The sequence below is a fragment of the Dipodomys spectabilis genome, unplaced genomic scaffold (genome assembly GCF_019054845.1).
Source record: "Dipodomys spectabilis isolate Male_0828 unplaced genomic scaffold, ASM1905484v1 ptg000174l, whole genome shotgun sequence".
Classification (NCBI taxonomy): Eukaryota; Metazoa; Chordata; class Mammalia; order Rodentia; family Heteromyidae; genus Dipodomys; species Dipodomys spectabilis.
The window spans coordinates 6,166,713-6,180,037 of NW_024870851.1; the positions used below are offsets into that span (position 1 = coordinate 6,166,713).

General features: G+C 45.1%; 1 protein-coding gene across 1 annotated transcript in view; it reads left to right on the forward strand.

The window, feature by feature from the left end:
* Positions 1 to 1,712: 1,712 nt before the first annotated feature.
* Positions 1,713 to 13,325, forward strand: part of Lrp2 (LDL receptor related protein 2) — a 193,303-nt gene continuing 181,690 nt past the window's right edge. The window contains exon 1 of the mRNA XM_042694053.1: positions 1,713 to 1,942. Coding sequence (XP_042549987.1) covers positions 1,864 to 1,942 — 79 coding nt within the window. The 5' untranslated portion in view covers positions 1,713 to 1,863. The remainder of the gene's footprint in view (positions 1,943 to 13,325) is intronic.

The window sequence follows — 13,325 nt, forward strand, 5'->3', positions numbered from 1 at the left end:
GTTCAGCCTGACCCCGGCGCGGTCTCGTACCATCGCCCTGGCCTCTGGCCGCCTGGAGCCCGCATAAATCACTGGAGTGCAGCGTCGGCCCCCTCACCGCTCCCCTCCTCCCACCCAGGCCGTCCCCTTCCCTCCCCAGCTCCCTCCAACCCTCGGGTCCCCAGCCCTCCCCCTTCTCGGCGCCGCACAGCAGGAGGCAAGGAAGGGTTCCAGTGCCTGTGGCCAGGTCACACGACTCTGGATCGCGCCCCCCCCCTTTCAAAAGTCCTTCCACATCGTGTTCTTTTTTTTTTAAAGTCAGCTCTCTCTCTCTCTCTCTCTCTCTCTCTCTCTCTCTCTCTCTCTCTCTCTCTCTCTCGTTTTCCCAAAGAAACACCTGTCCCTAAAAACTAAAGCCCATCAAAGCCACACAGTCTGGATGTTTGGAGCCCTCTGAGTCCCAGACTGTGGGTGATCGGGACAGAGGGGTTCTAGTAACTGGCAGGTGGTGTCCCCTGAAGAGGGGGGGGGGTAGTGGGACCTGGTCCGGGGACCACGTGGGTGTAGGTTTGCCGCCTCCACGCGTCACAGCCCAGTTGCCTGCGCTGGGGGTGGGGTGGGGGTGGGAGGAGGAGGAGGTTGGGTTTAGGACTGCAGGACTCGCCGTCCCAGACTGAGGCTAGCTTTCAGGGGCGGGGGCGGAAGATTCTGGGACCTCGGGCTCCTATAGAGCGCCTAGCAGCCCTCGGTTTTCCCCAGCGCGCGGGGACTCGTGTGAGGGGACGATCAGCCTCATACACTGGGGAGTCCGTCCCCGCCAGCCCGCGCAACAAGTCTCCAAAGAAGGAACCCGCCGCTAACTTTAAACCACTTGTAGCACTGGCGCCACAGAGACGCTCATGCTTTAATTTTTGAAACTTTTATTTCTTACAATAACACTTTTAAGAAGCGCGATCTAACCATGACACCTGTGAAGCTAAGCAAGTGAAACCTCGTCTCTTCCTCAATGTTCCAAACACCTCTCCAACTTGGAAAAAACACCACCCAACCAAGCAGTCTGAACTCGATTAGGAAAAGCAGGGGCTCAAAAGAGCCAAGACAGGGAATGAATGGGACAGATTTCTCCAGTCCGAGAAATCCTGCGCTCCCATCCTTGTCTCCTCTCCTCTTTCCTTCTGTCTTGTTTTTTTGCCTCTCTTTCCTCTTTCCATCTGTTCCTCCTCCCAGCCTCTACGCTTGACGTTTCCTTTCTGCATTCCTTCCCACGGCTCACTTGGTTTGTACGAGTGTGTCGGTGGGAGATTTCACGTGGATTGCCCGGCCCACTTCTGTTTGGGGACAAATTCTGCGGAGAGCCGAGGGCAGCGCGCGCCTGTCAGTCAAGATTTCCATGAGGCTGGAATGTGGGTGAATGAGGAGTGTGTGTGTGTGTGTGTGTGTGTGTGTGTGTGTGCAGGCGTGAGTGAGCGTGGGAGAATGTCAGTGTGTGCCGGGGAGGAGCGTGCGCTCTTGTAGCATTGCACAAGTGTGCGAGCGTGTGGAGGGCGCGCGTGTGAGCGCGCATGAGTTCGGGTGCCCACTCCTCCCCGCGCAGCGAAGTGCAGGGGGCGGGCCAGGCGGCAGGGGGCCTGCCCCGCTGGATTCCCGCATGCTAGTTCCGGGGCGGTCGGGTCTAAAGGGCTTTATGCACGGTCTGGAGGGTGGGGACTGGCGCTGCTAGAAAACGGGTTGCCTCAGGCGTCGGGGCAGCCTTTTCGCCACTAGGAGGGAGCTGCGGCACGGACGGGAAGGAGTCGCCGGGAGTGGAGACGCTGCCTGGTCTGTGTGCGGCGCGCGCGCCCACCTCCCGGGGAAGGAACGGCGAGGCCGGGGACAGTCGTGGTGATGGGGCGCCGGGCGGCGGCGGTGGCTGGTACGCTGCTGCTGGCGCTCGCCGCCAGCCTAGTGCCGGTCCGAGGCCAAGGTAAGCAACCAGTGGCTGGAGCCCTGCGCGCAGCGCGCCCGGTGGGGGTTGAGTCCACGGGCCGGCGGAGAGCGAGGCAGCGTGGGGCGGTGGCGTGGGAGCGCTCTGGCGGCCCCGTGAGCGGAGGTCAGCAGCGCCCCTTCTGCGTTCGCCCGGGAACCCAGCAGTCTCCAATTTGGAAACGCAATCCCGTGCGATTGCGTGACAGCGCACCCCACGGAGAGTCGCGTCTTTGTCCCCACGCGGGCTTGTTCCGACCCCTCACGGAAAGCCCTGTGGGCTGGAACCCGGAGGACGCGGAGCTTCCCGCGCAGGGCTGCAGCCTCGGCCGGCGGCCCGCGGGCCCGGCCCGGCGCTCCGCTCCTCCGCGTGGCCGGAGCGCAGCGCTCCACCTGCAGCGCCCCGCCGGCACGTCGGCTGGCGCGCCCGGGCGCGGGCGCCGGGCACCCCTCCCACCTCCGGCGAAACTTGGTCTCTCGGTGACCCCCAAGAGACCGCATCTCACGACACAGATCCTTTGCCAGCCCAGATAAGGCCAGGAGATGGGATTGGTTCAGAGAGCTGCTGATAGACTGGAGACTTTTTCTCGAAGGGTTTTCCTTTCCACCCCGGAGTGGAGGCTTTTGTGTTGATGAATGGGGCCCGTTTGCTCCGCCAGAGTTTGGGAGTTCGAATGCAGAAAGTTTCTAGTGTGACTTTAAGCTCTCTTTCACGTTGTCGGAGGCAGATTTTACAGAAACAGACGATAGGGACAGAGAGGAACAAGCGGGGGGGGGGGGGGGAGCCTGCAAGAAAGGGAAAGACAATCTTCAACTAAGTAGAAAGGAATGGAGAGAGTGAGCAAAGAGGGGAAGAGCAGGAAAGGGCGAGTGAGCGGGTGAGAGGAGGGAGGGAGGGAGGAGGAGAGGAGAGAGGGAGAGGAGAGAGAAAGAGATGGACAGAGAGAGAGAGAGAGAGAGAGAGAGAGAGAGAGAGAGACCCGGCGCGCGCGCGAGACCGGGAGAGGCCCGGGATGAATGGGCCGGGCGCAGGGAACCTGCGGGCTCTCTCCCTGGCTTTGCGTTGCTAGGTAGCGGCCGGGAGCTGCGTGTGACCCACCACCAGACAGACAGAGAGGACGCTGCTGCCACCGCGGTGACTAATCTGTCTGTGGGGACGGAGGAGTCCCCCCTTTCCCCTCCTGCTCTTTCCCGTCGAACAACTTAATTGCCCTACAATAAAAATGAAACCCCTATTGTTGCAGGATTAGCCAAAGCAATAAATTGATTTCCCTGGATCACACTTTGGGCTTGACTGGGGTGGTGGTGGTGGTGGTGGTGGTGGACGGTGGAAGTCCGGGCTTGTGGAGAAGAGAGGGGAAGGCTTGTGGATGGGCCGAGGTGCCATGTATTCAAATGGTTAATCTGCTTTCTTTCTCAATTCTTAGCATAAGCGCCTTACAGGGAATCAAGTAAGTAATTATACGGCAACTCCTAGCAGCACCCATTTCAGACTTCCTGGGAAGTTCAGGAAAGGCCAACAAACTCTGCCTGTCGGGAAGGGGGGTGGGCGTTGTGGGGGAAGGCAGGGTTTCTTGGAGCACCTTTCCTTAGTGCTGGAAACACGGAGAGAGGGTTTTGTTATTGGTGGGGGTCGCCCAGTGCTCAGGGGTCTACATGTCTGTAAACCACCCAGATCTTAATATCTACCTGTAAAATCCTGGTCATATTTAGCACATTATATACCTGTATCTAGAATGTTTCTGTCACTTGGAAAAAGAAAATCTTGCAAGACAGATGTGGAACTGTGGCTCAAGCAGTAAAGTGCTAGCCTTAAGTGAAAAACCTAAGGGGCAGTGCCTAAGCCCTGAGTTCAAACCCAAGTACTGCAACCAAAAAACAAAAAGTTTCTGAAAAAAAAGATAGCTGTTTATGTAGCAGGTAGTTTACCTTATATGGAAAAGACCCACTTGCGTAGTAACATGGGCAACCTGACATTTCTGGTGGAGCAGGAGGGAGAAAGAACTCACTTCAAAGGGATATTATGAAGATTAAACACATGGGACCTGCCATGTTGAAAGGGTATGCTATGTCATTATTACCATCCGTGTTATTACAAATTATTACATAGAATGGGATATCTCTGGATGTAAACCACCAAGACTAGCCTACTGGTTATTTAGTAACTGGACTATTAACCCAGGGAAAGAATGTGTGTTTAGGTGACACAGGGACATCTGTAGATGCACGTGTTTTATATGGTTTTTAATTTGTTCTACAACATATTTCAATTTAATGGTTTATTGAGAACTTTTCTGAAGCAAGTACTCTTATCCCAATGTTACAGATAGGAAAAGCAGAGGTACAGAATATTTTATCCAGGTCATACAGCCAGAAAATGGCAGAGGTCTGAGGAGCCTAAGGAATTCTAACCCTAGAGTCCTTAATATAACTGCTACCTAGTGTAGTACTCTCTCTCTCTCTCTCTCTCTCTCTCTCTCTCTCTCTTGCTCTCTCTCACACACACACGCACACATACATTAGAAATGTCTTTTCCATATAAGGTAAATTACCTGCTGCTTAACTGCATATTTTTTCAGAAACTCTGTGTGTGTATGTGTGCGTGTGTGTGTGCGTGTGTGTGTGTGTGTGTGTGTGTGTGTGTGTGTGTGTGAGAGAGACTATATGGCTTGAATTCAGGACCTCAGGACCTTAGGCACTGTACTTTAGCTTTTTCACTCAGGGCTAATACTTTACCACTGGAGCCACAGTTCCATGTCTGGCTTTTTGGTGGTTAATTGGAGATAAGAGTCTCATAAACTTTCCTGTCCAGGCTGGGTTTGAACTGTGATAATCAGATCTTAGCCTCTGAGTAGCTAGGATTACAACCATGAGCCACTGGTGCCCAGCTTTTTTTTTTTTCTGAGACCCTTCAAAAACCTAAATCCACATATGGCATTTGTATGTCTCAGTGTGGTATGCTGAGATCTTTTACTTATCCTATGAAGTAAAATATGATGAAATTGCAAATGTTTTTAGTAAAATTTGGCTTACTTTTTTGGTCTGTCACGGGGCTTGAACTCAGGGCCTGGGCACTTTAATTGAAGGTAAGAGTCTCACAGGTTTTCCTGACGGGGTCTGGCTCTGAACTGCGATCCTCAGATCTCAGATTCCTCAATAACTAAGACTACAGGTGTGAGCCACTGGCACCCTGCAAGTGTTCTTTTGATTATTTATTAATTTTTATTATTATAAAGATGATGTACAGAGGGGTTGCCATTTCATAGGTCAAGTAATGAGTATATTTCTTTTTGGACACTGTCACCTCCTTCCTTCATCTCTCCCAGTTTTTCCCTTCTAATACGCCCCTCCCCTACAAGTTGTTCAGTTCATTTTCAACACAGTATCTAGTAAGTACCACTGCTGAATTTGTTCACCCTTTGTTCCTCATTTCTATACCCCTTAACCCCCACAAAAACAGATAAATGAACAAACAAGACAAACTGAAAAGAAAAAAAAAAACACTTCTTGTTTCCTGCTTCGATTGGCTTCAAAGCATGATCCTCAGATCTCAGCATCCTGAGTAGGCCTGAGCCACTTGCTCCTGGCATGGATCAAATTTTTAATGATACAGTTGACATAAAGATATCCCAGGATATTTTATGAGTATAAAGACATGAATTATGTCAAGTACTTAGCCTGCTGGGAAGCATATATACAGCAAAATTAGCTAGTTACTGTTTTAGTTATCTTTATGGACACTGACAGTAGCTTAGCCTTTTGCTTACTGTTCATATTTCAAAGGTACATAGAAGTCTTCGTCAAGCACTTTTTTTTACTAGCAGGTCTTTGAGGAATTCAGAATGTACTCTTGATTTTGTTTTCAAGAAATTAGTATTGACCTTAAAGTTACATTTTTTGATCTAATAACATTTTGGTTATGTGTTTACGGAGTAGCAATAAGGTTTATCATGATCACATCTTGGAGTGGAGTTTCTATTTAAAAAGGACTGTGGGAACAATGTAAACATGTGGCATTCTTGACCCTGAGCATCTCTAGGACCACTCTGATGCTTTCTATTTCAGAGTTGCCTTCTATTTTTCTGTTCCCTTCAATCACTGTCCCTTTTAATAGAAACGGTAATAGAAACTTAGATATCAGTTTGTCTGCGTCTATTATTTTAAGATCATCAGTTAATTCTGAGGAAATTAACTTCTGGGAAGGCCTGAAAGCTCTGAAAGGGAAAGGGATTGAATACCTTGCCAAGGGTATAAAGTCTGAAGTAGAAGTAAAATCTAATTCTGAGTCTCTCATTCCTAGTCCACGCAGTGGCTCACATTTAGACGCGTGTCCTCTGAATGTCCTCTCTGTCCTTGTTCTGGTAGATGTCTAGATTCCTTTCTGGTGATCCTGACTTATCAGATGAGGTAAAGTATGTCAAGTAGTAGATGATCTTAGCGAATCCTTAAAAAAAATTGGATGTGCTTCTTATCTCAGGCCTAAGAGGAATTCTGTGATAGGTCAATCTAGTCACGTGCCAATGCTTTCAGCTAGGTCTGGAATTTGCCTAGTAGACCAACTACCAGAGATTATACCCTTTACCACCCTCAAAGACCATGCCCTCTATCCAGTTTTCAAATTGATGGGCCATTCCTGAAGAACTTTGTGGTTTTTAGTATACACCGCTGGAGAATTAGGCTTTATCTTCTTCAAGGTAATTAGTAGATGGTGGTTAATTACTGTCCATGTTCTCTATGCACGTAGTCATAAACATTTTATTATATATTTTCATTAAAGTTTAAAAAACATTGATGTCAAGAGCCTAAATGTATATCCTGTGTTACTAAAATCATAATGTTACATTGACTTTGGGGTGCCTGTTAAGTGCTAGTAGCTAGATCAGGGTAATTAGAAAGTAAAGGGTGATTACAAAAGATTTTATTATTTAACCTAGTTATTGTAGTTTTGGGGATAAAATCCAGGCCCTTATGAATGGGAGGCAAGCTCTCTACTCTGACCTAAATTCCCAGCCTACAAACGATAATAAATTGAAAGAGATTCTGTCTGCATGAACATTAAATGACTAAAAAGGAACTAACTGTGGAGCCCTATTTTAGAATGAGGGAAATGAATTATATCCTATTCCCCGCCCCCTCCCCCCCCTAGTCCTGGAGCTTGAACTCAGTGCCCTGGAGCTGTCCCTGAGCTTTTTTGCTCAAGGCTAGCGCTCTAGCCTCAACTCCACTTCTGGCTTTTTGGTGAGGAGTTGGAGATAAGAGTCTTCTGGACTTTCCTGCTGAGTAGATTCTGGCCAGGATTATCAGATCTCACCTTCCAGGATAGCTAGGGTTATAGCCTGAGACACTGCTATATCCTACTTTTTGATCTTGATCTTGAGGAATGTATACTACCATCTTGTATATTCCAAAGCTTTTTATAGTACTGAGTTCCTACAGTGTGCTGGTGAGCAGTAGTTCTAGTACTACAGAAAGGCAGAGGAGGGTGTGAACCCTCAGAGGAGTCTGGAATCCCACTTTGCTCTTGATTTTAGACAGAACCCATATACTATGTCACTGGCATGAGAAAAATTTAACAAGTTTCAAGATCAAAATTTTGGACTTCTTGTAAATGATCAAGTTAGTGGTTTTAAAATGTCAAGAACGTTTCTTTGGTATCTTAAATGTTCCCTAGAAGTCCTTGTATATGTTTGCTAAATAGACCTGTATTTGGTGGTACTAAGATTTGAATTCAGGATCTTGCACTTGCTAGATAGGCACTGTACCATTCAGCCACCTTCCCAGCCCCCTAAATAATTTCTTGACAACTCAGCATTATGAGAGGAAGGGGAATTTCTCAAGATCCGCAATCCTGGAATAATTCAATGAATTAAAGGGAGTAAAGTTCTAGACACATGAAGATAAAAAGACGTGGTTGATCTGTGTTAATGGCAGCATTGTGCAACCTTAAATTTAGAAGAGGAAAAGGAAGGATTAATAGAAGATTTATTTGGAGCCTAAAGGTTTTTTATTTGAAGTAGGTCTTTGTGATAAATAGGCAAGTTCTAGAAAATGAACTGAGAGAAATCAGGAGCAGGAGCTCTTGAGTCCATATCATTTTCCTGCGACATCTAGAACTTTATTCCTTTTTTTTTTTCTTTTTGTCAGTTGTGGGGCTTGAACTCTGGGCCTGAGTACTGTCCCTGAGCTCTTCAGCTCCAGGCAAGTGCTCTCCACTTGAGCCATAGTGCCACTTCCAGTTTTCTAGTGGTTTATTGGAGATAAGAGTCTCATGGACTTTTCTGTCTGGGCTGGCTTTGAACCATGTTCCTCAGATCTCAGCCTCCTGAGTAGCTAGGATTACAGGCATGAGCCACCAGTGCACGCCCTTTGCTCCTTTTCTAACTTACTTGATTCCCTTGTTTATGTATCTAAGATTTCATCCCTTTTCCAAGTGCTTGATCTTTGCCTAGAGACAAAGAGGTAAAGAAGAGAAAGTTTGGAGACAGGTTAAGATGCTTCTATGGAGCACATCTAGGAGCTTAATCTTCCATTAATGATAGAACAGGTTTTTTCATCCTTTACTGAATTAATTCAGAATATCAGAAAAAAATGCATTCTCTACCAATGATTACTTTGTTCTTCTTTAATTTAAATCTTGTTTCTAATAACAGGTGCTGAGAAAATGGAACCATTATCATTTCTAAAATAGGATGGTTAATTTATATTTGCTCACCTCTGGTGTAGTATAGCATGACATGTGATGAAAGAAATATGTCTCTTCTCTCAGAAGATGACAGAATAGACAATATGAAATTTCATGTTGAAATCTCAATACTTTTGGTCATTAGCTCTCAGATCATACTTGTCCCCAAGGTTATAGGAAACTGAGAAATGAATAAAAGTAGGAAATGTAATTCCTATTCTATGCATTAAAAAATTAAGCCACTGTTGCCAAGGATATAAGCTTTATTGCTTCTTTTAGGTTTATATAGTCTCAGCCAATAACACATAATTCCTCTAAACTTTGAAAATAAGCTTTTATTCACTTATCTATTGAAATATATTTGGTGACAGTATATCTGTTTTTGAGGGCCTAATGGGTATTTAGGAATCCTGAAAAGAAAAAAAGGAAGAGGACTGTAGCTACAATTTTGTTATATTATATATATATATATATTTTGGTGCTTGGCACTATAATCTTAGTTACTAAGGTGGTGAGATTTGAGGATCACAGTTTGAAGCCAGCCTGGGCAGGAAGTGGTGTGGCTCAGGTGGTACTGTGCTAACCTTGAGCACAAAGAGGCTCAGAGACAGACCTGAGGTCAAGCCCCCGGTCTGGTAAAAAAAAAATAAAATTAATTTTTTTGGTATTTTCACATAAAAATATGGAAATATCCTGTCATGGTGTCAGAGATAGACATACCACTTCGGATCCAAATCTTTGGTTTTTCAACTCAGCATGGAGAAACTTTTCTCAGTAAAGTCTGAAAAAATTTAAATCCTTCATTGCTTAAGGAAATACTTAAATTCTGTTCGATTTTAAGAATGGAAATATTTTATACCAGGAGTAGTAGTTCACATCTGTAATCCCAGAACTCAAGAGACTGAAGCAAGAGGATCATGAGTTCACGATCAGCCTGGGTTACTGTGACCCTATCTCAAAGAAAAAATAAAGCTAATCAAAAAATTGAAATAATATATATGAAATATATCAATTATACCCACAATTTAAACTTGTTAAAGGGGAGTTAAAAAAGCTAGCCTATACTTTGACACTGGTTTACTTTTAATGTAGGGAAGAGTGTGGAGGACCCTTTTTGTTTCAAGAAACAAAAAATAGAAAACCCAACTCAAATTGGCTTAAACAATACAGGCTATTTCTTGGCCCATGAAAGTGCAAAATCCTGAAGGCAAGTGGAGTTCAGGTGAGTTACAGTCAGGGTTTCCAGTTTCCTTCTTTCTTTGTATTTTTCTTGACTCCCTTCTCCTTGCTGAATTTTAGCTTTGTTTCTGTAGTTTTCCATAGGATTGTAATATGGCTGCCAGGGCAAATAGGGCTTACACGTTTCCTTGATCGTATCTGGGGGATTCAGCTTTACAAAGGGTTCAGTTTGGTTCTTAAAAGCATTGTTTCATCATAATAACTTGGAATGTTACAGTTTCTAAAGTCCTTGGATGACTGTCAGTCAGCTTTCCAAACTTGGCATAGCCAATAATTACCTGGAGAGTTTTATAAAGTATATAAATTCTTAGGCCATAACCCATAAATACTAAGTCAGGAATATGGTTAATCTATATTTTGAAGAGCTCCCAGAGGATGCATAGTTTGGGAACAACCAATTCTGGGTAGCCCCTCTCATGTTTTTGGTTTATAAATGGAGATGAACTGACATCACTGCATTCCTTCCTGTGACTAAGTGTCAAATTTTGCCTTCCTTTTATATAGGGAAGTTACAAGGAAAACTCAGTCTCTTTCTAATCTCAGGATGGCAAGAAGCTGTAGCCTGTTCCTGCTCATCTCTTCTGGCGACGATAGATCCTAAAGCGCTATCGCTGATTGTGTCTTTTGTAGATTTTGCTCTTTCTCTAGACATCCTTGAAGCCTTCTTTGCACTTTAGGGGGTTATGACTATTGAAGGTCTTCTACCTTTCTTACCCGAGTCAGGAATTTATCACTAGCGTCTAGAGCTAGTTTATAGTTGGAATGAGTGTATTGCAAAACTCTCTAGCTCATTTCCTTTATACCCTAAACTTAATCTCTGTTGACCTCCCTGGGACTTAAACTCCCCTGATCCTATTACCCCTTCACCATCCTAATCATTTATTTACTTCCTCAGCTTATATTTTATGGCCTATTGTTAAAATTACTTCCTATTGTCAGCAACTTGGCCCCTTTAACTTACATATTGTGCTCTGTAAAACTCTTGGTTAATACTCATCTGCAATGTTTTTCCACAGAATGGCTAAACAATATAAAAAACTATGCTAAGTATTCTGACTTTCCTAACTTGAAATTCATGAAATGAAAGCCAGCAGCCACCAATGACCTGTAATCCTAGCTACTCAGGAGGCTAAGCTGCGTGGATTGAGGCTGGAAGCCAGCCGAGATTGGAAAGTCTGCAAGATCTATCTCCAATTAACCAGCAAAAAGCAGGAAGTAGAATTGTGGCTCAAGTGGTAGAGCACTGGTATTGAGTAAAAAAGCCAAGTGAGAATGTGAAGCACTTAGTTCAAGCCCCAGTAGTAGCAACAAACAGTCATTTTTGGATTTGCTTCCACACTAGGCCATTCAGTTTCCTGCTTCCCTGTTTCTCCTCGAATTTCTAAGAAGTTCTGCTCAGATATTGATTTTTCTTTTATAGCGGTGCAAATAGAAACATTGAAGAGAGGATATAAGCTCTCATGACTCCCAGCATCATGTGTCCTTCACTGCAGTCTGTCTTTCTTCAGTGTTCTAGAAGAACTTGGCCATGCTCTTACATTCAAAACTCGCTCATATTCTAGATTCCATCTTCCCTATCTCTCAGTATGTTTCCTCTGTGTTTTACAAATCCCCTCTTTCTCCCTTTTAGGTACCAGCACAGTTTTTCTAGTCTTCTTTATAGAAACTTTGTGTGTGTGTGTGTGTGTGTGTGTGTGTGTGTGTGTGTGTGTGTGAGAGAGAGAGAGAGAGAGAGAGAGAGAGAGAGAGGGAGAGGGAGAGACAGAGACGAGACAGAGAGTGTCCTGGTGCTTGAGCCACAGCACCACTTCTGGCTTTTCTGTTTCTGTGGTACTGAGGAATCGAACCCAGGGCTTCATGCATACTAGGCAAGCACTCTACCATTAAGCCACTTTCCTAGCCTACAGTAACATGTTGATAGGCTTGGCAATATCTTCTGCCCTTTGCCTCCAATTTTTCCTCAATCAATGCTCTTCAGGATTTCAGGATTTTTTTTTTTTTGAGGGTCCGGTAGTAGGGTCTGAACTCTGGGCCTGGGCGCTGTCCCTCAGCTCTTCAGCTCAAGGCTAGCAGTCTACCACTTGAGCCACAGCGCCACTTCCGGCTTTTTTCTGCTTATGTGGTGCTGAGGAATCGAACCCAGGGCCTCATGCATGCGAGGCAAACACTCTACCACTGAGCCAACTTCCCAGCCCTATTTTTGACTTTTTATCAAAGTCTCTAATGACCTCCATGTTGTTAAATCCAAGGATTCATGTTCATGTCTGTTCTCTTTATATTTTTGTGGTGCTGGAAACTGCACTCTGGGCCTTGTACAGAACAGGCAAATGTAGGCAAGTGCTAGACTAGCTCTGGTCTTATTTAGCTAGTGAGCTTGACTGGACATAGTGTATCCTGTCCTGTTTCATGAAACAGTTCATTTGGTTTCCAAGAAACTACCTTTCTTTCTGCCTTCCTTCCTTTCTTGTTGGCCCCTCCTTATTATCTCCTTGGAATCCTTTGCCTGTTTCTATCTCCCTAACCTGTTTTCTGCTGTAAATACTCGACTTCTTTGGTAGCTTCATTCAGTCCCCTGGTTTTAAATACTATCAATATGGTGAGAAATTTCAAATTTAGGAATCTAGTCCAGACCACTGTTGAGCTACCCACTTGACATATCCACTTAGTTGTCTGATAGTCCCCTTAAACTTAACAGATTCAGAGTTGGACTCCTGATCTCCACTAAAGCCCTAAATCTGCTTTCTATGTGGAATTCCTTATCTCAGTGATGGCTGCTCCAATCCCACTCAGGCTCCAAACCTTTGATTCTGTGTTGACTCTTCTTTTTCTTTTCAACCCCAATATCTAATCTACCGGAAAATCCCAATGTTAGAGTTGGGTGTGGTGATGCACACGTGTAATCTTAGCACTTCAGAGGCAGAGACAAGAGGATCACAAAGTTCAAGACTAATCTGGGCTGCATTGTGAAATCCTGCCTGCCCCCCCCACAAAAAAGGCCGTGGATGTGGTTCAAAAGATAGAATGCCTGGTCAACAAGCTTGAGGCCCCTGAGTTCAACCCACTGTACTGCTAAATACCAACCAACTAAACAACAGCAAAACAACAAAGAAAGAAAAATAAAAGAAAAAAATAGAATGAAGGAAAAGGATAATAAACTACTACCACAAACAACAAAAAAGGTCAATCTTGAAAATACACAGTCAAATCTGTTTTATTTATTTTTATCATTTGGAGGGCTTAAACTCAGGGCCTGGGATCTGTTCCTGAGCTCTTTTGCTCAAGACTAGAGCGCTACCACTTTGAGCTGCAGTGCCACTTCCAGTTTTTGAGTGGTTAGTTAGAGATAAGAGTCTCACGGGGACTTTTCTGCCTAGGCTGGCTTCAAACTGTGATCCTCAGATCTTGGTTTCCTGAGTACCTAGGATTATAGACATGAGTCACCGGTGCCCAGCTGAGTCCAATC